We start from the raw sequence: 26,258 nt of genomic DNA, 5'->3' as shown, positions 1-26,258 counted from the left end.
GAATCCATGACACAAGGAGCAAGGTGGACATAAAAAGCAGGCTAGCACTGACAAAAAAGGCATTCCTGGCCACGAGAAGTTTACTAATATCAAACATGAACCAATTTGATTAAGAAATTTCTGAGAAAGTAGGTTGGGTGCACAACATTGTATGGTAGTGAAACATGGACATTGGCAAAACCAGAACACAAGAGAATCGAAGCATTTGAGATGCAATGATACAAAATAATGTTGAAAATTAGGAGGACTGATAAAATAAGGGATGAGGAGGTTCTTCCTAGAACGTCGGTGATGGAAGGAATATATGTAAAACAGTGACAAGAAGAACGGACGCTATTATAGGACGTCTGTTAAGGAATCAGGAAAAAGGTAAAATAGTTCTAGAGGGAGCTGTAGAGGGTAAAACAGTACAGGAAGACAGAGATCGTAATACACCCAGCAAATACTAATTGAGGACGTAGGATGCAAGTGAAAAGATTAGCAACGGGGGGGGGGGGGGGGGGAATGGTGGCAGATCGCATCAGACTAGGCAGAAGACTGATGACACAGAAAAGACCGTTGAGATGATGGGAGTCGCCATTTCCCCTATCGGCAAATTAACTGACAGAAATACGATTAATTTCCCGCAACACCTCCAGTACTTCAGCTCGTGGCTGAACACACTATAAAATTTTGAAAATGGTTTCAGAATAGGAGACAGAACCGGATTATGTCAAGGTGAGAAAAATGAAAGCGATTTTTGATTTAACAACGATAACTTTTATTAATTACACTTTAAATTAATGCTATCTTTGGCCCTGTCACTGTTTAAGCTCACTTTATAAATATTTTTCAGTTCCACACATGCAACACCAGAAGTAAGTCTCCAGTTGTAATACAGTCCACCAGACGAGTAAAATTCACAGTCATTTTCTGACCTATGAACCAAGGAAGTACCTGAACATACTGTTTGACGAAATCGAAGGGTATTTGCGTTCTCTGGTTCTAGGTTGTTCTGTTCATTCTCTGCTTACTGTTCCGAATGTCTTCTGCATCGAATTTTGATCTTAATCGTCTGCAGTTCTTGTTTTCTTGAAAACTCTACAACTCTTACGATATCCACTTCTGCGGAGTACACCTTCTTACATAAATAATGGTAAGCTACTGCAGCAATAACGGAGCAATCATGTTCTAGAAAGTCCTGAAGTTTTCTCAGCTCTTCAAGTTCTTACTGCCGTTTATGTCCCCGTGCACTCTCTGTGTGATCTTGGTAAGCTCTTTCACTTTCCATAGCTACTAAAACTTTTCTGTCTTCGACAAAATAACTAGTTTTCTACTAACTACAAACTCGTGCCTCCTGCCCAAACGTATCAGAGTCCCTTCGTAGACTGACTTCTTTCACTTACTCTTTTCCTTTACCAAATTTTTACAGATATAATATTTCCTGCTGGTCCAAAGCTTCAAAATACATATCAGATATATGTAAATGGCAACGAAAAAATAGTATCACAAATTCATATAATATAATTCTTTACAGTTTTATGCTACACTAACATACAAATTAAAAAAAAAAATATTTAAAACACTAGTAAGATATATATTTGCATTTCATTCTCGCTAAATATCATATTGAAAAGAGGCTTTTGTGCGATTTCCAAAAGAGGGTGAAAATAAGCCCATGATGTTGATAACAATGGGAAGATTTCTGCAGAATTGGCGTAACGTCAATGAAATAACGACTTACAATAAAGCTGACGGCAAGGATGCAGTTATTCTAACTTCTTTAACTTCCATCGCCTGATATTGATTAAAAGCACAGTTTTCTGGTTTTGCACAGTGGCAGACTTGCAGTTTAGTAATTTCCTTAAAAATTAAATGTTGTGAGTTGAGACAGAAATCTTTTAGATTATTTGAAGCCGTTCCTGGCCTAGTAAATATGGCTGATATTGTTCAGAGTTTCTAGATGTTAAAAAAAATTAAAGATATTAGCAATATCCATAAAAAGCTTAAGACAGAATGCTATTTTAGGCCTTAGATAGCTGCACACTGTCTCCGGTGTATAGTTGAGGAAAATGTGGATCTCGGAGTACAAGAATCTCATGAGAGTATATTCAAACTATGCAAACTTTATTAACTTATTTACGACAGATTAGCACACATATGTTTCCAGAAGGACATTCGAAGAAATACAGGACAATTTTCATGTGAATCACAAGACATTTGACTTGTAAGGGAGCTGCCAAATGTAATTAGTAAAACTTCTTAAGCAGAAGACGTACAGTGTCCACTCACATTAATATGACCATCTGTCAAAAGTCCGAATAATGACATTTTGCAGCACCGACTACTGCGAGTCACGCAGGAAGAGAGTCAATGTGGTTCTGGATACGACTTGAAACCATGCTGACTCTAGTGCCATTGTCAACTGCGCTAGCTTTCTCGGTTGAGGATACATGGCGCGCACGGGCGGACCGAGTTGTTCCCAGAGGTTCTCGATTGGTTTAAATCCTTGGAGTTTGGCGGCCAGGGGAGAACGATAAACTCATCCTGGTCCTATTCGAACCACAGATACATTACGAGGTTTGTGAAACGTTGCATTGTCCTACTGGTAGATGACATCCAGCAGAGGAAACACAATTTGCAGGTAAGGATGGACATGTTGCCCAATGGTAGACCATATTTGTGTTGATCTACTGTGCCTTGCAGATTGAAGAGGTCACCTAGAGAGTGCCACGAAAACTATCCTCAGACCTACCTTACCATGGAGGACTGACGGAGTACATCGAAGAAGTTCAAAGAAAGGCAGCACGTTTTGTATAACCGCGAAATATGGGATAGAGTGTCATAGTAATGATACAGTATTTGGCTGGAAATCATTTTAAAAGAGGCGTTTTTCGTTGCGACGGAATCTTCTCACGAAATTCCAATCACCAACTTTCTCCTCCGAATGCAAAAATATTTTGTTGACACCGACCTACATAGGGCGGACCGATCACCACGATAAAATAAGGGAAAATAGAGCTCGTACGGAATGATATGGGTGTTAATTCTTTCCGCGCGCTATACGAGATTGGAATAATAGAGAATTGTGAAGGTGGTTCGATAAACCCTCTGCCAGGCACTTAACTGTGATTTGTAGAGTTTCCATGTAGATGTAGATGTGGATTATGCTCCCTTTACCGGCCTGGACTTTTCCGATTATTATTGCAGGGTGTTTGTTTTCAGCCTTTTCATGCAGTACACGCCTACAGCCATCTGTCCGACGGAGCATAAAACGTGATTCATCTGAAATGCCACATTTTGCCAATCAGTGGATCTCCATTTGCAGTACTGGCTAGCCAACTGCAGCTTTCGTGGCCAATGAAAAGCAGTCAGTATGGGTGCATGAACCAGGTACCTGGTACGGCGGCCCATAGCCAGCAACGCTCCTTGAACAATCGTTGAGGAACACTATTGACAGCCACCTGGCTCATCTTCATGGTCAGTTAGTCAACAGCTGCACACCTTTTCGCCCATACACATGCCCCTAGGCCTTGTTACCCTTTTCATCTACGATTCAATTTTCACCACAGTAGCCTCAGCGCCGATTTTGGATACCACCATTTTGCCATGCATAGTGTACTCCAACCACAGTGACACGCAAGCAATTTATACACATTTAGCCCTTTTGGAAATGCTTCCACATCTGGCCCGAAATCAAATGATCATACAGTATTGGACTTCAATCAAATCGCTCTGTTTCCAAATTACGGCAAAGAGTGCTTTGGTCTCTGTGTTCACTCGACACGCTTTATGGACACTCGAGTCTGAAAAGAAGCATGTTCAGAAAGTTTTTGCAGAGGAACATAACTGGGCTATGTTTACTCCTAAAGACATCGATTTGCTGCGTGTCATACTCTCTAACAGGGAGTTCCACATCTCTACTAGCTGCTGAGACTTTTCCTGAGAACTGTGCCAGCAGTGGTAGAATCAGTGCGTCTGCCGAAGAGCTTGACAACAAAAGTAAATAAACAGTCTCCACGACCGATCGGTTCAAGTATGGAGAACTAACTATCCATTTCATGTGGACAAGTGCACGTTATTAGATTTGTCGTATGTACACTCCTGGAAATGGAAAAAAGAACACATTGACACCGGTGTGTCAGACCCACCATACTTGCTCCGGACACTGCGAGAGGGCTGTACAAGCAATGATCACACGCACGGCACAGCGGACACACCAGGAACCGCGGTGTTGGCCGTCGAATGGCGCTAGCTGCGCAGCATTTGTGCACCGCCGCCGTCAGTGTCAGCCAGTTTGCCGTTGCATACGGAGCTCCATCACAGTCTTTAACACTGGTAGCATGCCGCGACAGCGTGGACGTGAACCGTATGTGCAGTTGACGGACTTTGAGCGAAGGCGTATAGTGGGTATGCGGGAGGCCGGGTGGACGTACCGCCGAATTGCTCAACACGTGGGGCGTGAGGTCTCCACAGTACATCGATGTTGTCGCCAGTGGTCGGCGGAAGGTGCACGTGCGCGTCGACCTGGGACCGGACCGCAGCGACGCACGGATGCACGCCAAGACCGTAGGATCCTACGCAGTGCCGTAGGGGACCGCACCGCCACTTCCCAGCAAATTAGGGACACTGTTGCTCCTGGGGTATCGGCGAGGACCATCCGCAACCGTCTCCATGAAGCTGGCCTACGGTCCCGCACATCGTTAGGCCGTCTTCCGCTCACGTTCCAACATCGTGCAGCCCGCCTCCAGTGGTGTCGCGACAGGCGTGAATGGAGGGACGAATGGAGACGTGTCGTCTTCAGCGATGAGAGTCGCTTCTGCCTTGGTGCCAATGATGATGGTATGCGTGTTTGGCGCCGTGCAGGTGAGCGCCACAATCAGGACTGCATACGACCGAGGCACACAGGGCCAACACCCGGCATCATGGCGTGGGGAGCGATCTCCTACACTGGCCGTACACCTCCGGTGATCGTCGAGGGGACACTGAATAGTGCACGGTACATCCAAACCGTCATCGAACCCTCGTTCTACCATTCCTAGACCGGCAAGGGAACTTGCTGTTCCAACAGGACAATGCACGTCCGCATGTATCCCGTGCCACCCAACGTGCTCTAGGAGGTGTAAGTCAACTACCCTGGCCAGCAAGATCTCCGGATCTGTCCCCCATTGAGCATGTTTGGGACTGGATGAAGCGTCGTCTCACGCGGTCTGCACGTCCAGCACGAACGCTGGTCCAACTGAGGCGCCAGGTGGAAATGGCATGGCAAGCCGTTCCACAGGACTACATCCAGCATCTCTATGATCGTCTCCATGGGAGAATAGCAGCCTGCATTGCTGCGAAAGGTAGATATACACTGTACAAGTGCCGCCATTGTGCATGCTCTGTTGCCTGTGTCTATGTGCCTGTGGTTCTGTCAGTGTGATCATGTGATGTATCTGACCCCAGAAATGTGTCAATAAAGTTTCCCTTTTCTGGGACAATGAATTCACGGTGTTCTTATTTCAATTTCCAGGAGTGTATTATATACTGTGATCCGCCGACACAATTCGACGCAAACTGCTTGCTATGAGAGATCGTTAGGCTGTGCTTGCAACTGCGCAGCATAGTTGGGTTTCGTCGTCTTTGAACATTGCTAGTGAGCGGGAATCATCACCACAGCCTTGAAATTATATTTTCTGCTGAGATTGCGATATGAAGTACCACTAGGCTACGGACGATTATAGCAGAGAACAGCCAAATGATGTTCCTGTGGAGTAACATAAAGAAACGTCAGAAAAAAGCTACATGTCCCGTCCACAGCAGATGTGGGAAGTGCAATGGGACATGAGAGACGTATACTATTCCTTGTCGTAGCCAGTGAATTACGTATACTTTTGAAGCAGTGAGTACTCGTTTTCTATAGCGGCAGCAGCATCTGAGAGAAAGTATCGACCGCTTTTCATTGTAATGCTCTTGTATTCTCCTGCCAATTTTCTCTTCAGGTATTGTAAACAAGAGTATCGGTAATATTCATTCTTAATATCAAAACATATGGGTTTTCTTCACTTAAACGTAAAGATTTTTAAACAACTGCATACAGCCATTGATGATTTTTTTGTTTTGTTAGGGTATAAAATATTACTTCATTAGTGCTACAGGAGGTTAAATCTGTGACCTTATGGTTGCCAAGATGGCATGGTGTGTAGTGCAGCGTTGAGTATCTGCCGAGCCAAAGGTGCTACTAACAAGTAAACCCACGCAAGGGGTTCACTTCGAGTTTCGTCGGCTTTGAATAGGTCGTTGTGTAAAGGAAAATGAGAGACACAGTTTTTCATATGTGCCCATATAGCTCTTAAGGCTGTCAAAAATCTCCTGGAAAAAATTATGTTTAGTATTTCTGACTGCATACCGTTGAAAAGGTAACTGAGATAAAGAGAGCTTCAAATAATATTTCTATAATTTTTTATGTTTGTTACAATGGAAAGAAAACTGGCGTTCTACGGATTGGAGCGTGGAATGTCAGATCCATTAATCGGGCAGGTAGCTTAGAAAATTTAAAAAGGAAAATGGATAGGTTAAAGTTAGATATAGTGGAAACTATTGAAGTTCGGTGGCAGGAGGAACAAGACTTTTGGTCAGGGAAGTACAGGGTTATAAATACAAAATCAAATAGGGGTACTGCAGGAGTAAGTTTAATAATGAATAAAAAATAGGAGTACGAGTAAGCTACTACAAATAGCATAGCAAAAACATTATTGTGGCCAAGATAGACACGAAGCCCCCGCCTACTACAGTAGTACAAGTTTATATGCCAACTAGCTCCGCAGATGACGAAGAAATTTATGAAATGTATGATGAGATAAAAGAAATTATTCAGGTAGTGAAGGGAGACGAAAATTTAATAGTAATGGGTGACTGGAATTCGAGAGTAGAAAAAGGGAAAGAAGGAAACAGTGGATGAATATGGATTGAGGCTAAGAAATGAAAGAGGAAGCCGCCTGGTAGAATTTTGCGCAGAGAATAACTCAATCATAGCTAACACTTGGTTCAAGAATCATGAAAGAAAGTTGTATACATGGAAGAACCCTGGAGATACTAAAAGGTTTCAGATAGATTGTATAATGGTAAGACAGAGATTTAGGAACCAGGTTTTAAATTGTAAGACATTACTAGGGGCAGATGTGGATTCTGACCACAATCTATTAGTTATGGACTGTAGATTAAAACTGAAGAAACTGAAAAAAGGTGGGAATTTAAGGAGATGGGACCTGGCTAAACTGAAAGACCCAGTGTATGTACAAAGTTCCAAGGAGAGCATTAGGAAGCAATTGACAAGAATGGGGGAAAGAAATACAGTAGAAGAAGAATGGGTAGCTTTTAGGGATGAAATAGTGAAGGCAGCAGAAGATCAAATAGGTAACAAGACGAGGGCTAGTAGAAACCCTTGGGTAACAGAAGAAATATTGAATTTAATTGATGAAAGGAGAAAATATAAAAACGCAGTAAAGGAAGCAGGCAAAAAGGAATACAAACGTCCCAAAAATGAGATCGACAGGAAGTGCAAAATGGCTAAGCAGGGATGGTTACAGGACAAATGTAAGGATGTAGCGGCTTATCTCACTAGGGGTAAGATAGATACTGCCTACTGGAAAATTAAAGAGACATTTGGAGAAAAGAATACATATTAAGCGTGCATACAGTGACACAGACATATTTCTAGCTTATTTCTAACAAACGCGTCTAAGGAAACATCATCATGTTGAAACGTCCCCTTAGAACAATTATACATGACTGTGCTTAGACTGACACACAATATTTTTAGCGCAACACAATCTGACTTTCAATAATCCCTACAAAAGAATGGCCCTGACTAACATTAACCTATACCTTTCACAAGTCACTTACCTCACCAAAAATAAGAGAACATATTAACATAACACTGAAAATAATATCTAGTTAATTGCAAGCGCAGCTGCGAAATACTTGGTGCAAATCTACATGCATGCCACAACTGTTTTACTGTACAACAATGAAAGACTACAACTACAAAGGAGATTCTCTCTACAATTACGCACTAGCAATAAACAAAGTCTATACTTATTACACAAACTACAAGAAAAAAAATCAGAAGATTCCAGGTTCGAATCCTTCCAGGGTCGCCATATGAAACATCCACTTAGAACAATTATACATGACTGTGCTTAGACTGACACACAATATTTTTAGCGCAACGCAATCTGACTTTCAATAATCCCTACAAAAGAATGGCCCTGACTAACATTAACCTATACCTTTCACAAATCACTTACCTCACCAAAAATCTTCGTTACTCGAACTACTGCAATACAGCGAGCGCCACTACTGCCAGCTAAATAAAAGATTCAAACTACAGAAGTCACTAACTACTGATAGGCACAGTTAGCAAATGAAAGATTTTAATAGAGAACAAACAATGTATTTACTTCAATAGTCATAATATATAGATCAGTTCATGACATCAATTCTTACAAATTTTAAAAACTCCGCCATCTCTCTCCCAACGTCCACCACTGCTGGTGGCTCATCTCCAACTGCGCAATGCTACGCGCGCTGTTAGCATCCAGCTGCTGCTGCCCAACACTACAGTGGCAGACAACAATGCAAACCAGCCACAGACTGCCACAGCACAGCCAGTGATTTTCATACAGAGCGCTACGTGGCGGCGGCGTTACCAATAAAAAAAACCTAAACAGCCTACTTACAATGTGTGATTGAATTTGGTGTTTGCAATGGTATACGTATTGCTATCAGTCGAATGTGTAACTGAAAATCAACATTGCGTGGAGGACGGGATTTCGAAAAAATGACTTATTCGACAAGTAGGATGCACCATTTTATCGTACGTTGAAAATCATTGTACTTTTACATGAATTTTATATTTATATGTCACCCTTCCAACGGTATTCATTCAGAAATATTAAACTTAATTTATGTCACGGGGTTGTTTCATCCTCTTAACTGCCGCATGGGTACGCAAAAAAATATGTGTCACTTATATTGCTCTACACTGCAACATATTCAAAGCCGATCAAATCAAAGTGTGTCCCTCAGGTAGATTTATTTGTAAGACATTGTTAAGCGAATACATGTATGTTTTCATGGATACACAGTTTTCTTCTTTCACTGGTGCCAGCAGTCGAGCTAGCTGAAGAGTGCTAGCCACGTTGCAATGCGCTAATGTCTACACACGAAGTAGTCTCGGCCAAGGTGACGGATCTGCAAACGCAGGGGCCAGCTACGTAACAGGAGGTGCTTTCTGGACGCACTGAGGGCGCTGTTTGCATGTCTCGGTGGCCAGTTGCGTGCCTACAAGTTTACAAAGACACAATAGTTGTCAACGTAGATGGTGCCCCAGAAGGCACCCAACAGCTCTGCACAGGGTGACTATCTGAGAAGTTACCTCACGGTTTCTCAGTGAGACAACTACCACTGTCTGCTCTTAGATGCAAGTCGGGGTGCAGCACCTACTGCGCTCCCCTCAGACGATGGCAGTTCAACATGTATCATCAGCTGCGCCTCCGGGTGCCTTGGTGGTAGGCATCACCAAAGTCTCCTCGTAAGATGTTGGGGCAGCAGCCCATGGCAGCCAAGTCCTTTGGACTGCACTGACTGTTGCGTCATAGATCGACGTCTAGACAGACTGCAAAAGATGGAAATGAGCGTATCGCATTGTGGGCCGGTAGTCCCTCATTTGGGGAATTTCGGCCGCCGAGGGCAAGTACTTATTGCATTCGACGCCACTTCGGGCGACTTGCGCGTCGGAGATGTGGATGAAATAATGATGAGAACAACCCAAACACCCTGTCCTTGAGCGGAGAAAATCTCCTGAATCGAATCCGGGCTACTTGGCGTGGCATTCCACCACGCTGACCAATCAGGCAACTGGGGCGGGCAGACAGACTGCAGATGCAGCGTCACAGATCCGCCGTAAACAGAGCTGTGCAGTATTTGTACTTGTCGGTCTATGTCAACGACGTTACAATGTAGTAAGATTGACCTAATGAGACCTAGTTTTTTGAAGCCGCAAACAGCTCGCACCAAGCTGAAGTGTAACTGCTCTTTCCTTCAGGCTTACAGTTTAGCTATTCTGCAACCTCTGTGTGCTGTAAAGCCACTCTTGCGTACGATTTACGTGTTAGTATTCCTCTGTGTGCATTATGATCCCTCTCGGTCCGAGGCGCCTTATCACGGTTCGCCCCCCCCCCCCCCCCCCCCCCTCCGTCGGAGGGTAAGCCTAGGGACCTCAGCAGTTTGATCCCATAGGAACTTACCACAGATTTCCGAAAGTTTCCCTTTTGCATGTAGTCACTCTCCTCCAATGGCACCTTGGTCATCCACCTCAGATGTTGTGCGGCAGTATGCCCATGCTACGTGCAATATCGGCTATTCTTTCTTGTTGGCATTTCAATCTAGATATAGTGTACTACTAGTTTTTAGAACATTTCTCGTAAAGAAAAACAGCAGTCTGGCCAAAATAAAAAACAATCTTGTTCGCAACTGCTCAGCAGTTGGCGTTCGCGTATTCACAACACCTGTTACGTTAGCCGCCAACGCCCATCATCATGGTATAAATGGCCTGAAGATGGTACATTCAGACTGAAACCGGTAACCATTGTAAATAGTAATTTATTGCGGTCAAGACTGTTTTTAATCCGTTTATAAAGTATTGTGCACTAGATTGTCTTGGCTTCAACTCTGGTGCCGGCGCTGGTCAAGGAAACACTTCACTCCCCATCCTTTAGAAAATTTGCATCGAATTTTTATGGAACAATTTAGTTATACATATTTCACATTATTTATGCACTTTCCATTTTGGTTGTCTTCCTGCTTCAAGGGAGCTAAACCGATAGACTCGATCTGTGGAGATTTTTTTGTGGTATTCAGTCAGAAGAATGGTTTGATTCAGCGCTCCATGTTACTCTATCCTGTGTGAGTCTCTTCTCAGCATAACTGCGGCAGACGATATCCATTTGAAACTTGCTCACTGTGCACCACATCTAAATGTGTGATTCGTTGGTGCCTCAGAATGTGTCCTATCTATCCATCCCTTCTGTTAGGCAGTGTGTGCCATAAATTTCTTTTTTATGTTCGATTCAGTATCATCTCATTAATTATTCATTTTACCAACCTAATCTACAAGATTCTACTATAGCATCACGAGTCGAAAGCAGCTATGCTTCTCTTGACTGAAATGTTTATCGTCCACGTTCCACTTACGTACGACGCAGTTCTCTATAGAAATACCTTTAGAAACTATTTAGCAGCACTTAAATGTATATTTGAAATCAATCCTTCTTTTACTTTTCGTAATATACCAATTCCGCTCAGCTCATCTTCCAAGTCCTTTTGCCATTTCTGACAGAATGAAAAGTCCTAAAAAAAATTAAAAAAATTAAACCTCAATTTTTTTTCTTTCCTCTTGTTGAACATTACGCAGTTCCAAATTACTCTTACATATCCTTCATTGCTTGCTCAATGTTCAGATTGAATAACATCGAGAAGAGGCTACAACATTCTCTCACACCCTTCTCAACTACTGCTTTCTTTGCATGTCATTCGACTCTTGTTACGACAGTCTGTGTTCTGTACAAATTACAGATAACCTTTCGCTCCCTGTACTTTACCTTTACATAATTTCAAAGCGTCCTTTTTATCAAAACTGTCAAGAGCTTTCTCTAAATCTAGGAATACTATAAAAGTACATTTCCTTTTATTCGGTTTATCTTCATATGCCCAAATACAAAACGCATTCGTTAGTACTGATATGCGTTTTGCTGTGTTTCTCTGGAACCCAAACGTTTCTTCTCCGAGGCTGGCTTCTACTAGTTTTTCCATTCTAAATACTTCTTGTAATTATTTTGCAACTACGAGTTATTAATATATGCCGGGTGATCAAAAAGTCAGTATAAATTTGAAAACTTAACAAACCACGTAATAATGTAGATAGACAGGTAAAAATTGACACACATGCTTGGAATGACATGGGGTTTTATTACAACAACAAAATACCCCATATTGCTAGACGCGTGAAAGATCTCTTGGGCGCGCCGTTTGGTGATGATCGTGTGCTCAGCCGCTACTTTTATCAAACTTGGCCTCCTAGGTCCCCAGACCTCAGTCCGTGCGATTATTGACTTTAGGGTTACCTGAAGTCGCAACTGTATCGTGATCGACCGACATCTCTAGGAATGCTGAAAGACAACATCCGACGCCAGTGCCTCACCTTAGCTCCGGAAATGCTTTACAGTGCTGTCCACAACATTATTCCTCGACTACAGCTATTGTTGAGGAATGATGGTGGACACAATTGAGCATTCCCTGTAAAGAACATCATCTTTGCTTTGTCCAACTTTCTTATGCTAATTACTGCTATTCTGATCAGATGAAGATCCATCTGTCGGACATATTTTGAACGTTTGTATTTTTTGGTTCTAATAAAACCCCATGTCATTCCAAGCATTTGCGTCAATTTGTACCTCTCTATCTATATTATTCCGTGATTTATTCAGTTTTCAAATTTATACTGACTTTTTGATCACCCGGTACATCTGCCAACACTTTCCTCTGTTTTTAACAGAAATTATTACATTCTTCTTTGGGTCTCAGGGTACTTCTCTAGTTTCATTTATCTTGCACCCTAGTTGGAATAGTTTGTTATGGATGAATCTCCATTGGTAGTAAAGAATTTTGAGGTACTGTTGCCTACTCTGGAGACATTTCCGTCAGTTGGATTCAGCATCTCGTGTGTTATCAAAAGTTTACTACTAGGTCTCGTCCTTTACAGTATGTGATCTTCTGTTGACTTTACTATTTAATCTCTCAAGTCCACCAATTCGTCTTCTGTTGTGTACGTTTCCACTGTTAAACAGCACTGTTGCGTTATTATTCCTTTGAAACTATGACAAACATGCGGTTCTTTCTCGTTATCCAGATCACATTTCCTTAATTTCCTATTTCTTCAGTTTTAATCTGCAGTTGGTGACTAGTAAATTATGAACAGAGTCCACGGTCATCCCTATAACTTTTTGTAGCTTTAAATCTAGTTTACCAATCTCTGTCTAACAATTAATGTAATCCATCCGAGACATTGGCGTGTCCCCTGGTCTCATTCTCGTATACAAACTTCTTTCATGACTAGCAAACTAACTATCAGCAATTATTAAATTGCGTTCTTTGCTAAATTCTACCAGGCGGTGTCCCCATTATCCTCTCTCCCCACTTCATACTCTCCTTCCACTTTGTCTTCTCATACTTCACCAATCATCGAATTCCATTCCCCATTAATCGCTTTTATTTCATCACAGATTCTTTCAGTTTCTTCATGGACTGCGGAGCTAGCAGGCAAACGAATTGTTCATCAACTTCTATATTAGCTACTACTATGCGTTCACTATACTGTTTACAGTCGCTTACTCGCATTGTTATTTTCTTACTATTACGACTATTTCTGCGTTACTTCCTTTTGTACAAAACTTTATATCTTGGAGTATCTGATAAACGTAGAGACACTGTGGAACTCCGCGCTAGCTGCTAAGAATTTTACAACTCCCTTTTTATTATGTGTTGAAAACTATTCGCAGACTCAGTTTAATCTACTACATTCACTTGTATCTATGTTACTAAAACGTTTACCCGGAAACGGGAACCAGGAACCCGAAATCCAGTCACCAGTTGCAACATCGGGAAAACTTAAGTTCGATTTTCAATATTTTACGTAGTTTAAAACACTGTCATAATCTACTCTTTCAGAGGTATAATCTTATAATGGAAGTATAACAGAATAAGAAAGAGATTACTGTTGGAGCGCCGGCCGGTGTGGCCGAGCGGTTCTAGGTTCTTCAGTCTGGAACCTTGCGACCGCAACGGCCGCGGGTTCGAATCCTGCATCGGGCATGGATGTGTGTGATGTCCTTAGGTTAGTTAGGTTTAAGAAGTTCTACGTTCTAGGAGACTGATGACCTCAGATGTTAAGTCCCATAGTGCTCAGAGCCATTTCAACCATTTGAACAGTTGGAGAAGGAGAATGTGTGTTGGTCTTATGCCAGAGTAAGCGACAGGGCGCAAATACATGGACCCTATTCATCTAATATTTGAGAATGAGAGAATGTAGCGCTCACCAAAAAAGATTATACATAGCTTCACAAAATTTGACGTAATTTCAAATTTTTACGAAATTTTTTTCGCTAACGCAGAGTACAAAATGATGAAAGGGGAAAAATTTTATCGCCTACAACATTTTCGCTGTTCATGCACTCCAACAACAGGCATGACCTTTTAATTTATTACTTCCGTACTGCTAAATCTTTTCGAAACACAGTTTGGAAACAGTATCCACAAACACTGCTGAGTGTAAGTGCTAAATTATATCACTGTAAGATGCATAGCTCAGGAGATATGATGTCGTAAACATTCAGATGCGCGAAAAACTAGTTTTTTCTTAATATATGCACGCAGTAAGACTTCAACATCAGGCCTGACGTTTTAATTTATTTCTTCTTTGGTACTAACTCTATTCGTAACACATTTGCGTGCAGTGTAATACAACATTGAATGAACTTGAACAACTCTATCATTCTATGAAACATAGCTCAGGCAATATAACATCATAAACAATCGGACCTGTGAAAAACTAGTTTTTTTCTTGAAATGGAGCACAAATTACCCAGTTTATACTCATCTGGTATTTCATAATGAGGGCACTTAGCGACTTACAACATTCATTAAGTAACATTTCAAAACTGCATTCGTGAAGTACCTAGACATCTAAAACTCTTTTATGGATGGAGTTAGATTCTTTAAAGAATCGGAAGTTTATTCGTCTGTCCTAACTCTGTGACATTCTTACTGGCATGCTGAGTGTCGACTTGCTTCAAGTACATACAGCGCTCCACTCATAACGACCACAAAACGATATACCAGTAAGATTTTGCTCAAGGTGTCATGTTTCTTTATTTCTAGAGAAAAAAGAAGAATAGGCAGGTTTTAGAAGATCTAGTCCACTGCAGACCTCCGTTTTTTCCAGCCAAATCCTAAAGTGGGTCAAATGGGTTCCCAATTGCAAATGTTTCGGACAGGTTTACCATTTCCTACTTATGCTTTACAACGAAGGAAAACCTCTCGATAATCCTGATCGAAAATGGATGACTGGATATGTTTTCATTTCACTTCTAGGATGATACGTTCCATGCGTAGATGTTTCATTGGCAATATGTGTACTTGTGTTCTTTGCAACAGAATCAGGTCGACAACTTGCTGAAAATGGTTTCTTTTTCTTTGTTCACAATGTTTGAGATCTCGTCAATTCGTGGCGCTGGGTTCTTTTCCGTTTCTTCCCAATGAACTGATTAACAAACAGAATCGGCACTTGGAAAAACGGAGGAGATTTCTCACCCCAACATTTTCGTTATAACCGAGTGAAACCTCAGTAGAAACATTATTGGGACGCCTAACGTGCTCCCCTTTACATATGGCTGTGCAAGTTAATACGCAGATGTTAACCGTCACGTCAGTATCTTTAGTTACACTTACACATTTATGTTGTTGTACACACTGTTCACCGTGTCCCAGAGTTCGCCATAAGTTACTGTGTTTCAGGGGGACGACGTGTTTGCCACTGTGGAGACGGGCGCCCTCAGGGGTGTTGTGTCGACGTCGCTCAACGGCACGCTCTACAGCAAGTTCGTCGGCATCCCCTTTGCCACACCGCCGCTCGGTGACCTCCGCTTCAGGGTGAGTACCTCCGCTAAACCTAGCGCTCTCTCTCATCTTACAGGAAACTCGGCGGAGTGCGACACCACTACTAACAAAGAACCATTACTTTAATTGGACTCAAACACTGCTGTTGCTGCAGACACGAGAAATCACTTTAGTTTAATACAACTGTTATAAGGTGTTTAAAAGCGATTCAAGTTGAAACGGACATAAAGAAGTCAATAAAATCATGTAAGCAGCTAGTAAGATTTTATCGCTGTTAACTTCACACTGTTGACTAGTGACACGGAAAAGATAATCCACGCACGCATTTCGCAAATCACCAAACGGTATGTGGTGTGCACTACTTGTTATTTGCGGATGATACACTGTGTAGCAACAAAAGTGAAGTAACCAGGAAGGAAGGAGGAAACGAAACTTCACGGGTTGAAGGAGTGTATAATGTTGTTGCAGTGATTACAAAATCGAGTCAAATAAATACAAAAAAACTCAGCATTATGAGCCCAGTTATCTGCACGACGTTGCACGTTCCCTGGCCTGGGTGCACAAATTCGGACCAACAGAATGTCTTGAAGCTGAATCATCTGCTGAGGCACTATCCCACAACTGTCGTAACTGGTTTTTGATCTCTTGATACTGGAATTGGGACTGGGTAGGAGCTGGTCCCACACGTGTTCTATCGAAGACAGGGACGAATCCTGCTGTCGTGGAGGTACTGCTACATTACCCATACGGTTCATAGGTATAAGTGCCATTTGTCCTGGTGAAAAAGGGCACCACGGTTCTGTCGAGTGAGAGGTAACACATGAGGACACAGTACGTCTGTGAGGTACCGCTATGCCATTAGAGGTCCCTTAAACACTATCAGCCATGATGTGAAGTCATACACGATGGTTTACCACACAATGTCGCCAGGAGTAATGCCGCTATGCCTTTCCAAAACTCCGGAAGACCGAACCTTTTCCAAAGTCGCCAGCGCACTCGTCGCCGCTGGCAACCAGGGGCAATGCAGAAGGGTGATTCATCACTGAAGACAATGCGACGCCATTCATCTGTAGTCCTTGTACACCGGTCAAGGCACGGCTCCAAAAGCAGCCATTACTGTTGTGGTAACGGCAGCGTACGCACGGGAAGGTAATTTTCTAGGCCGCCTCCTGCTTTTCTCCGACCAAACAGTGTGGGATGACACAGATTGTTGCATGTATCTCGGTACTTCTTCTCGGATGGCAGACGCCGATACGGAGGGATTACGGTCTGTTTTGTGCACTATACACTGATCCTCCCTTGTGGCGGTGAGACATGCACGACCGGAATGTGACGTCTAATATTCCAGCGTTCACGTTCCGACACTGTCCAATGCCAGACCACATCGAAATGGCGAACAAATCTGGATATTGCACAGTCGACCAGACGGCCAAATGGAGTCCCACAGTGACACCCTGTCAAGCAGTGTTCATATAATGTTTACCTGATATTGTTACCATGAGAGTTATCGCTCATTATGAAGTATATACTTTTCTTTTTAGAGATGTTTCATTTTCCCAGATCCCGGTAACTTTAATTGCCCTCTTTAGATTATCTACATACATCAAACAATGTGCCACTCTGGGAAGTGTACTGTCATCTAGTCTTGAACATAGAGGAGTTCAACTTGGTGGAACCGACGCAACAGTGAGCGTCTTACGTCAAGTAATAAAAACAGAATTGTGGTAAACACTCAAAAAAGTTACTGGTAAAATACACTTGCTACATAAAATATTACTTGCTCTGTCCGTGTTATAGATTGGTTGATGAGACACCTACCAAGGCTGGAAGGAATCACAAGTTCGGTTGTGGAAATTCGGTGGGGCAGTGAACACGCTCAAATGGATGTAGGTTGCAACAGTTATGCAAAGATGAGAAGGCTTACACAGGACAGAGTAACACTGAGAGCTCAGTCAAACCATTCCCCACAGAGCATAGCGCTAAGTGTTTCAAACCGAGTATAGTGGTTCAGCCTCATAAGAGAAAGAAGACAACTAATATATATACGCTTTAATTGCTGATGTAAAACACATACGTCGGGATGGTTACAGGAAGACTCCGAACAAAAATTTTGTACAGGAAGGGAATCTGTAAAAATTTTTAAAGTTTCTCTTGATCCGAAAAGCCAAAGTCCCATAGTTAGTCTAGATCCGGTAAATAGTTTCAATATTGAAAGAAGTTCCCAAACCACTGGAGATCGAAAAATCCGTTGCGGAAGCATCCTACACATTGTGGGTAAGATGTATCTACACAACACCCTCTCTTTCATGAATGTTAGTCTCGTAAGTTTCTCAGGAGAAACTGCAGTGTTTGGAAGATAAAGATAAAGTACTGGCTGGATTAAAGCTGCGAGGATGAGTCGTGAGTCTTGCTTGGGTAGCTCAGTTGGCTGAATGCTTGCCCGTGAAAGGCCAAAAGCTGCTACATTAAGTAGGGGAGTTTCAAGATATTTCTTACTTACTTTCTGATACAAGATAAAGATAAGATCTTTATCGATACCTATAGCTCACGAAGTACCTAAGGCTTTTAGCTTTTTCTTCTTATACTAAAACCCTCTAAGTCTTTATATATCCAAGTATTTGTGTAAATTTGTGCTCACAAGTAAAAGATGAAATGGGTTTCTGCGTAAGCAACTCATGAACATAAATTATAAAGCCTGAATAACGACTCGATGAAGTAAATCTTTCCTAATGTTAGCGATATTTTAGCACTCTCTATGAATCTGTATGGGGAGCAAAATAACTGATGATGGTCGAAGAAGAGAGGATATAAAATGTAGACTGTCAATGGTAAGGAAAACGTTTCTGAAGAAGAGAAGTTTGTTAACATCGAGTATAGCTTTAAGTGTCAGGAAGTCGTTCCTTAAAGTATTTGTATGGAGTGTAGCCATGTATGGAAGTGAAACATGGACGATAAATAGTTTAGACAAGAAGAGAATAGAAGCTTTCGAAATGTGGTGCAACAGAAGAACGCTCAAGATTAGATGGGTAGATCACATAACTAATGAGGAGGTATTGAATAGAATTCGGGAGAAGAGGAGTTTGTGGCAGAACTTGACCAAGAGAAGGGATAGATTGGTAGGACTTGTTCTGAGGCAACAAGGGATCACCAATTTAGTAATGGAGGGCAGCGTGGAGAGTAAAAATCGTAGAGGGAGACCAAGAGATGACTACACTAGGCAGATTCAGAAGGATGTAGGCTGCAGTAGGTACTGCTTGATGAAGAAACTTTCACAGGATAGAGAGCTGCATCAAACAAGTCTCAGGACTGAAGACCACAACAACAACAACATGACCCTTAGACACATAATTTATGAGGACCTTCTTCGTACTGAAAATATTCTATTCAGCGGGGAAATGTAATAGACTCACATGTGGAAAGAGCAGTTTTCACGTTGAAGCCAGGCCATATGGGTCCAGCTTTCAAATGTTTCCTCTGAATCAATTCAGGCGAAAGTATCGATGCTTTATTTGAATAGGGCGGTCAATTTTCTGAAGTATCCAGGTAGTTTTTAGCATTCAGTGCTACCCAGTTATCAGTACCCTACCTATTTTATTTCGTCAACAGGACTATAACATTTTTCCTGTGGCATTGGAAAGGCATTTATAAGGAGGCTTGATCAAATAGTAACATCCCGCAAACCACTGTCCGGCCGTTAGGAGGAGATGGCTCACAAACAATGCCCTATTGTACCAACCTTACGACAGCACCTAACTCTCGTTCAGTTCGTGCGTTTATTATTGTGAGGGTCGTATCAAGTGCCTAAAATTGTGACACAGACACGTGATACATAAAGAATCTGGCAGAGCACCACTGCAGGTTAAATTTCATCCCGAGTTATCGTTGCGTAGAACATTGTGACATTTCACACCTGCTTTTTGGAGTCACTAGTGTGTTTTGTAGTCCTCTAGATTCAATTTGCCATACATATAAAAAGTCCATAGGTGTTAAAGCATGCAGACAGTTTTGTATTTCAAACCAATTTAACGATCTGGTCTGTAACTACACAGATCGACAATGAATTATTTTTCTTAAAAAAAAGGGTCTCTATTTAGTTTTGGAGGCTCCTTTCAGTTAAAGTTCTTAGAATGTTCAATAGCATGTAGTTTTGACACAATTTGTTTCTGTGAGGTAGCCAAAATCCAACTATTTAATCTTTATAATGAAGTCAACATTGTTTTGTGAATGTTCCCAATGTAACCTGTTAAAAAAATGTGTTTAATTTCATCGTCGGTAATAATAATTTGGATGATATTGTAATGTTGCCAGCGTGGTAGGTGATTACTGTTGAAGACAGAGCACAGAAGAAAACGCAATGGACATTTAAAGAGAAAGATTGTGCATTTGTAATGGTTCTGAAGAATGTAATACTATATTATAATGTTAGCAGTGCCGTATTTTATCATGATCTTTTTAACAAACTTTTTTTTTGAATGTGTTTCGTACTTTGTGAAAATCGCGTTGTGTGATAGAAATCTTTAGCCTTTCTGAACTTAGCATTTCAAAAATGATCTGGCAGCATGTGTTTTCAACCAACCACAAGTACATATTACGGAAACTGATTTGCTCATCAGTACGTATTTGTTTCATCGCTAGCAAAGTTCTTGCTTAGCAACGTCACATCATTTAAAACATTCATAGACAACATTCAAAGAGCTGTAACTGATTTTGAAAGTCAGTATCCTATGTCGGCTATTTTAGACAGTGATTTGGTTGTTTACGATATAAATTAAAACAAAAATTGGCGTCACCTTCATTTTCTTCCTCGACTCGCTTCGACAGATTACTACCTCGTCCTCCGATGGATGTTAGATTACAGTGTCGGACGGGTGGTCTCGTGGTAGGCCGTCTGTAGCAGCCGAGCGGAGTGGACGCGCTATGTATGTCCGCAGGCAGCGCGAGCACGCGCGCCTTGTTTACTTCCTCCAGCCGACACTAACGTGACGCCGTTGAGCGGCAAGATCATGGCGAATGAACACCGAAAATTAACATTAGAATTTGGTTTGCAAAACAACTTTACTAGACGAAAAAGCCTTTTTTAATGGAAGAGGCCAAGGTCCTGGCAGTCGACACCGTCAGCGCTACTTCCCGATCGTGAGTAATACGGTCTCTTTGAAACTTACTAATGACGCTACATACGACCTGGTTCTCCGAGAGATGAAGCAAAGACTCCACGCGGACGGGAATGTTGTCGAGGCTGACCATGCCAGAATGGGGCGGCGTAATCCTATTTGCACTCCAAGAGGCAGACGTTGTGGCATCGCTCCGCCCCTACGGCACGGTGCAAAAACACATGGCAGAAAAGTGATACCAATTCAACCTCAACGGCGTACACCAGTTGTGTACTCAATTTAGATTGGAGGCTGCAGGCCATAGTTATTTATGACGCCAGCGTAAAACATGTTCCACATGCGGCAAGGAAGGTCATTTACATTCCTCCTGCCTCCATTACTGGGTCACACAGCTTCCAGCTTCCACCCTGGGACGTCGTAATTTTACCCTTTTACCAATGCCGGTGATTCTACCTGTGACTTGCATTATAGCGTTCAAGACGTCTCCTCCGCCTGACACAGCGGACTGATGTTGCTGTACCTTGTGATAGTGAGGTGTGAGTCAATGGTACACACACAAACACACAATGCTCCAGCTTTTCGTATTTTGTTCCGATCTTTTCACATGTATATGCAGATTGCAATCATCATTCATCATCTTATGTAATGTGACGGAGGTATTCGAATTTTCATCTACCTCTGTTATTTTTGATCTTATTGCACCTGCTAGTTCCAAATTAATATTGCCCAGTGTATTTTCCACTAAACTATCCATTCTTCTCGCACGTATTACATATAGTCTTCTTTCCTTGCATATAATTTTAGTATATCTTGATTCCATGTCTTATTTTTATCACACTTCAAATACTAGCAGTTTGTTCTTGAGATTTCCGATAGTACGTCCACCTCCATACAATGCTATACACATTTAGGAAGGTATTCCTCAATTCCACGTCATTATTTGACAGAGAGCTCTTTTATTGAAGAAACCTCTGCCTGTACCAAGCTACTTCTGCTGTCTTCTTGCTTCCGCTGTCATTGCCTGATATGCTTCTTACACTGGATAATTCATTCGCTTTCTCCGAAAACCCATCCCCAGTTTTGATGTTATGCAAGTCTTTGTTACCATCGTCTTTACTGTGCTCATCCTTCACCTGCTGTCTATGCTAAGTCATCTTTACTTTCGGTCAGAATACGTTTGCAAATCAACGTATCATCAGAGCACTGGGTAATTTACGCCCACAGGCACCAACGCCGGCGGCCAGCTGGACTGGAACGCGGGATGCGCTGACCTACGGCTCGAGGTGTCCTCAGAGTGGTCGTGGCTCTGAGGACTGCCTGTACGTCAACGTGTACGTGCCCCTGGTCAACGACAGCTCTCCACTGGCCGTGATGGTCAACATCCACGGGGGCGGCTACACGACGGGTTCCTCTAGATTTAGGAGGCCGGATTTCTTCATGGACAAGGGCGTTCTGCTAGTCACTTTCAACTATCGCCTCGGTTCCATTGGTAAGTATTTCCGTGGTTGTAATGAACCAGGATTAAACTTAAAAAGCTTATCTCTCCAGTTTCGTAATACAAAATCTATATTGTTACTAAAGAAGTTGGGCTCATTGTCGCAGTATCCAATGCTGACCACAGGTATAATTCATGCTCGAGTACCATGCAGTTTGCATTGGTCTTCACTTTTTCTGCACTCTTTACCTTGACCGGATGGAGTTTTCAAGCATGGGTTCCTACTCCCAGCTAGTACCTCAAGAAACTCTCTTATAATACATTCAACTGTATGTGCAAAACTTAGAAGTTTGGTGTGTAGAGACTACGATAACGTAAATCAGAAATGAATTTTGCAAGTTCTGATGTCGGTTGCTACTGAACAGAGTATTTATTAATAGTAAGGTGCAAGCAAAGGTACCACCTTCCAGTTCCCTATTATTTATTTATGGGAGTGGATCTACGTCCACACTGACAGCTTCTTTTCTTCTATGAAAAGCATTTCTTTCGGATATCCGCCCGCTTAACTCGGTGGTAACGTACTCACCTCTCCTGCAAGCTGACCCGTGTTCGATTGCTGGAAGGGTTGGAGATTTTCTCCGCTCGGGGACTGGGTGTTGTGTTGCCCTTATCATCATTTCATCCACATCACCGGCGCGCAAGTCGCACATGGGACATCGACTGAAATAGAACTTTTTCTTGGCGGCCGAACTTCCTCAGATGGCGCCTCCCGGCCAACGATGCCATACGTTCATTTCATTTCTTGTAGATGACGGGTAATGTCTTCAACATAGCTATAGTCGGTATATAAAATGTTTTGACTTAAATAAAACCAAGACGGTTCAACAAACGGATTCAACTTCTGCTTCTTCGAACCTTAGGAAACCACTCGCTGGCCATAGTCTTAAGAACTGTGTAAACCAAGACATTTCTCCAGTTTAACACGCCGATTCAGCGAGAACTTTGAGGTGAATGATTCGGGCTGAGAACATAGAAGCTGATGGTTTATGGATAATTCCATATAAGTTTTGGGATCAAACGGTGTCCATTATATTTTTAGAAAATGGGTCCTTGACCTGTGTGGACTGGTGAAAGGCCTTCACACTACGCTTATAAGGGTTACTGTACTTTTACCATTTAGGCGCTATTCCATTATCGAACATAAATAATTGGTGGCTTGTAATGACACAGATATAAGTGACCACTACTGCAAGTAATATAATTACTTCACTCAAGCTAATCTCACGCAGGTTGTAACATAAATTCAAGTTTATTAAAAAATCTTAAAGCTGCACCACTTTATTAGTTATTGACATAAGCACATTCCATCTTAAAAATTCATCGTATCTCTTAACGAACTGAAAAGCGATTTTTGCATAAAATGATGTTAACTGAGAATTTTGAAATATAACCTAACTGCTTGGCTGCGATTTCTCGCAAAACTCTCAAATATATCGGCAAAAAGATGCCCGACAACTGTGACATCATAAAGTGCTGGATCCTCGAATATTTCTGTGCATTTTCAGTACAAGTTCGTTGCTCACTACAGAAGAACGATAACTTCAATCGACATCATGAACGTTTGTCTTTCCATTCTAAAACTAGTGACAACATTGACGCATCATTGGCACATTTAAACCGCATTCATCACATTTCGTCCGTACGCAGCACATGTTTCATGACGAATGTCGGCAGCTCTAAGATTTTCAACCACCAAAAGGTATAGGTACAGAAAGTAACCAACATTTGTCTCGGTTTGCAATTGCAACAGTTATTTTGAATGGTTGCGGCTGGCGAACAAGTTTCTATTTGTACCAGACCTCCTAAATCAGTGTTCAGAAAATTTGGTTCTATTCAGTACTTTCCTTGCTACATGAAAATGAAGATTACTTTCAGGATAGCATTAGTATAGATTGCACATATATCACGAGAATTTTCCAAATGTAGTCTCGCTTACTGATAAGGCAATTTCGCACTCACACTAAATGATACTCATCCATGCACTTGCTGCGGCATGTGCCAGGTTTCCTGAGCCTGCAGAACGACGACATCCCTGGCAACGCGGGCCTCAAGGACCAGGTGTTCGCCCTGCAGTGGGTGAAGCGCAACAACGCGGCCTTCGGCGGTGACCCGGAGAAGGTCACCATCTTCGGGGAGAGCGCAGGCGGCTCCTCCACGTCACACTTGTTCCTCTCCCCGGCTGCGAAAGGTGAGCCTTACCGAGCGTCATTTTCATGTTGTCATCCATCGCAAACCATGTTTCGAAGTCAGTCCGGTTCAACTGGAAAATGGGACAACACCTGGGTATTTTAATATTGCTAGTTGGGCCTTAATGAATTTTCTAATTAAAGTCACTAATGACTGTAATCCGCATGTTTAGAACTGCGATCCAAACTAGGAAATAATAAATTTTTGATCTGACGTTTTTGAGGTTTAACGTGGATGCAAACAGAATAAAAAGCAATATTTTATCTATTACTAAATGTAAGTTTGCACTGTACAGGAAACATGAAATTTCTTTATATCATATGATGTGGCCAAGTCCTTCTTACCGATATGTGAATATTTTTTCTCTGCTTGCTTTTGAGAAGAAAGCAGTCGGCTGTTCAGTCGTGTAGGGAATTCTATTCCACCGAAACGTGCCAGTAACATACGCTGATACCATATTTTAACTAAAGTTCAGTCTTGATCACAACACTTATGTCTCAATAACATAGATGACCTGTTTAGGTTATATTTATATAACCATCTTTAGACCCATGGCTTCCTTGGAGGATGGTAGGCGAAGCTCTCCTCGGCTGGAGGCTTTTTTTGGTCATCAGTCTACTGACTGGTTTGATGCGGCCCGCCACGAATTCCTTTCCTGTGCTAACCTCTTCATCTCAGAGTAGCACTTGCAACCTACGTCCTCAGTTATTTGCTTGACGTATTCCAATCTCTGTCTTCCTCTACAATTTTTGCCCTCTACAGCTCCCTCTAGTACCATGGAAGTCATTCCCTCATGTCTTAGCAGATGTCCTATCATCCTGTCCTTTCTCCTTATCAGTGTTTTCCACATATTCCTTTCCTCTCCGATTCTGCGTAGAACTTCCTCATTCTTTACCTTATCAGTCCACCTAATTTTCAACATTCGTCTATAGCACCACATCTCAAATGCTTCGAATCTCTTCTGTTCCGGTTTTCCCACAGTCCATGTTTCACTACCATACAATACTGTACTCCAAACATACATCCTCAGAATTTTCTTCCTCAATTTAAGGCCGGTATTTGATATTAGTAGACTTCTCTTGGCCAGAAATGCCTTTTTTTGCCATAGCGAGTCTGCTTTTGATGTCTTCCTTGCTCCGTCCGTCACTGGTTATTTTACTGCCTAGGTAGCAGAATTCCTTAACTTCATTGACTTCGTGACCATCAATCCTGATGTTAAGTTTCTCGCTGTTCTCATTTCTACTACTTCTCATTACCTTCGTCTTTCTCCGATTTACTCTCAAACCATACTGTGTACTCATTAGACTGTTCATTCTGTTCAGCAGATCATTTAATTCTTCTTCACTTTCACTCAGGATAGCAATGTCATCAGCGAATCGTATCATTGATATCATTTCACCTTGCATTTTAATTCCACTCCTGAACCTTTCTTTTATTTCCATCACTGCTTCCTCGATGTACAGATTGAAGAGTAGGGGCGAAAGGCTACAGCCTTGTCTTACTCCCTTCTTAATACGAGCACTTCGTTCTTGATCTTCCTCTCTTATTATTCCTTCTTGGTTGTTGTACATATTGTATATGACCCGTCTCTCCCTATAGCTTACCCCTACTTTTTTCAGAATCTTGAAGAGCTTGCACCATTTTATATTGTCGAACGCTTTTGCCAGGTCGACAAATCCTATGAACGTGTCTTGATTTTTCTTTCGCCTTGCTTCCATTATTAGCCGTAACGTCAGAATTGCCTCTCTTGTGCCTTGACTCTTCCTAAA

At 42.1% G+C, this 26,258-nt stretch overlaps 1 protein-coding gene across 1 annotated transcript in view; it reads left to right on the top strand.

The window, feature by feature from the left end:
- LOC126282403 (juvenile hormone esterase-like) overlaps nt 1–26,258 on the top strand; it is a 70,971-nt gene that overhangs the window by 8,411 nt on the left and 36,302 nt on the right. The window contains exons 2-4 of the mRNA XM_049982061.1: nt 15,595–15,729; nt 22,032–22,296; nt 24,305–24,490. Coding sequence (XP_049838018.1) covers nt 15,595–15,729; nt 22,032–22,296; nt 24,305–24,490 — 586 coding nt within the window. The remainder of the gene's footprint in view (nt 1–15,594; nt 15,730–22,031; nt 22,297–24,304; nt 24,491–26,258) is intronic.

This window comes from Schistocerca gregaria, chromosome 7 (assembly GCF_023897955.1).
Source record: "Schistocerca gregaria isolate iqSchGreg1 chromosome 7, iqSchGreg1.2, whole genome shotgun sequence".
NCBI lineage: Eukaryota > Metazoa > Arthropoda > Insecta > Orthoptera > Acrididae > Schistocerca > Schistocerca gregaria.
The sequence above is the reverse complement of the archived record's forward strand: the minus strand, read 5'-3'. Positions and strand labels throughout refer to the sequence as shown.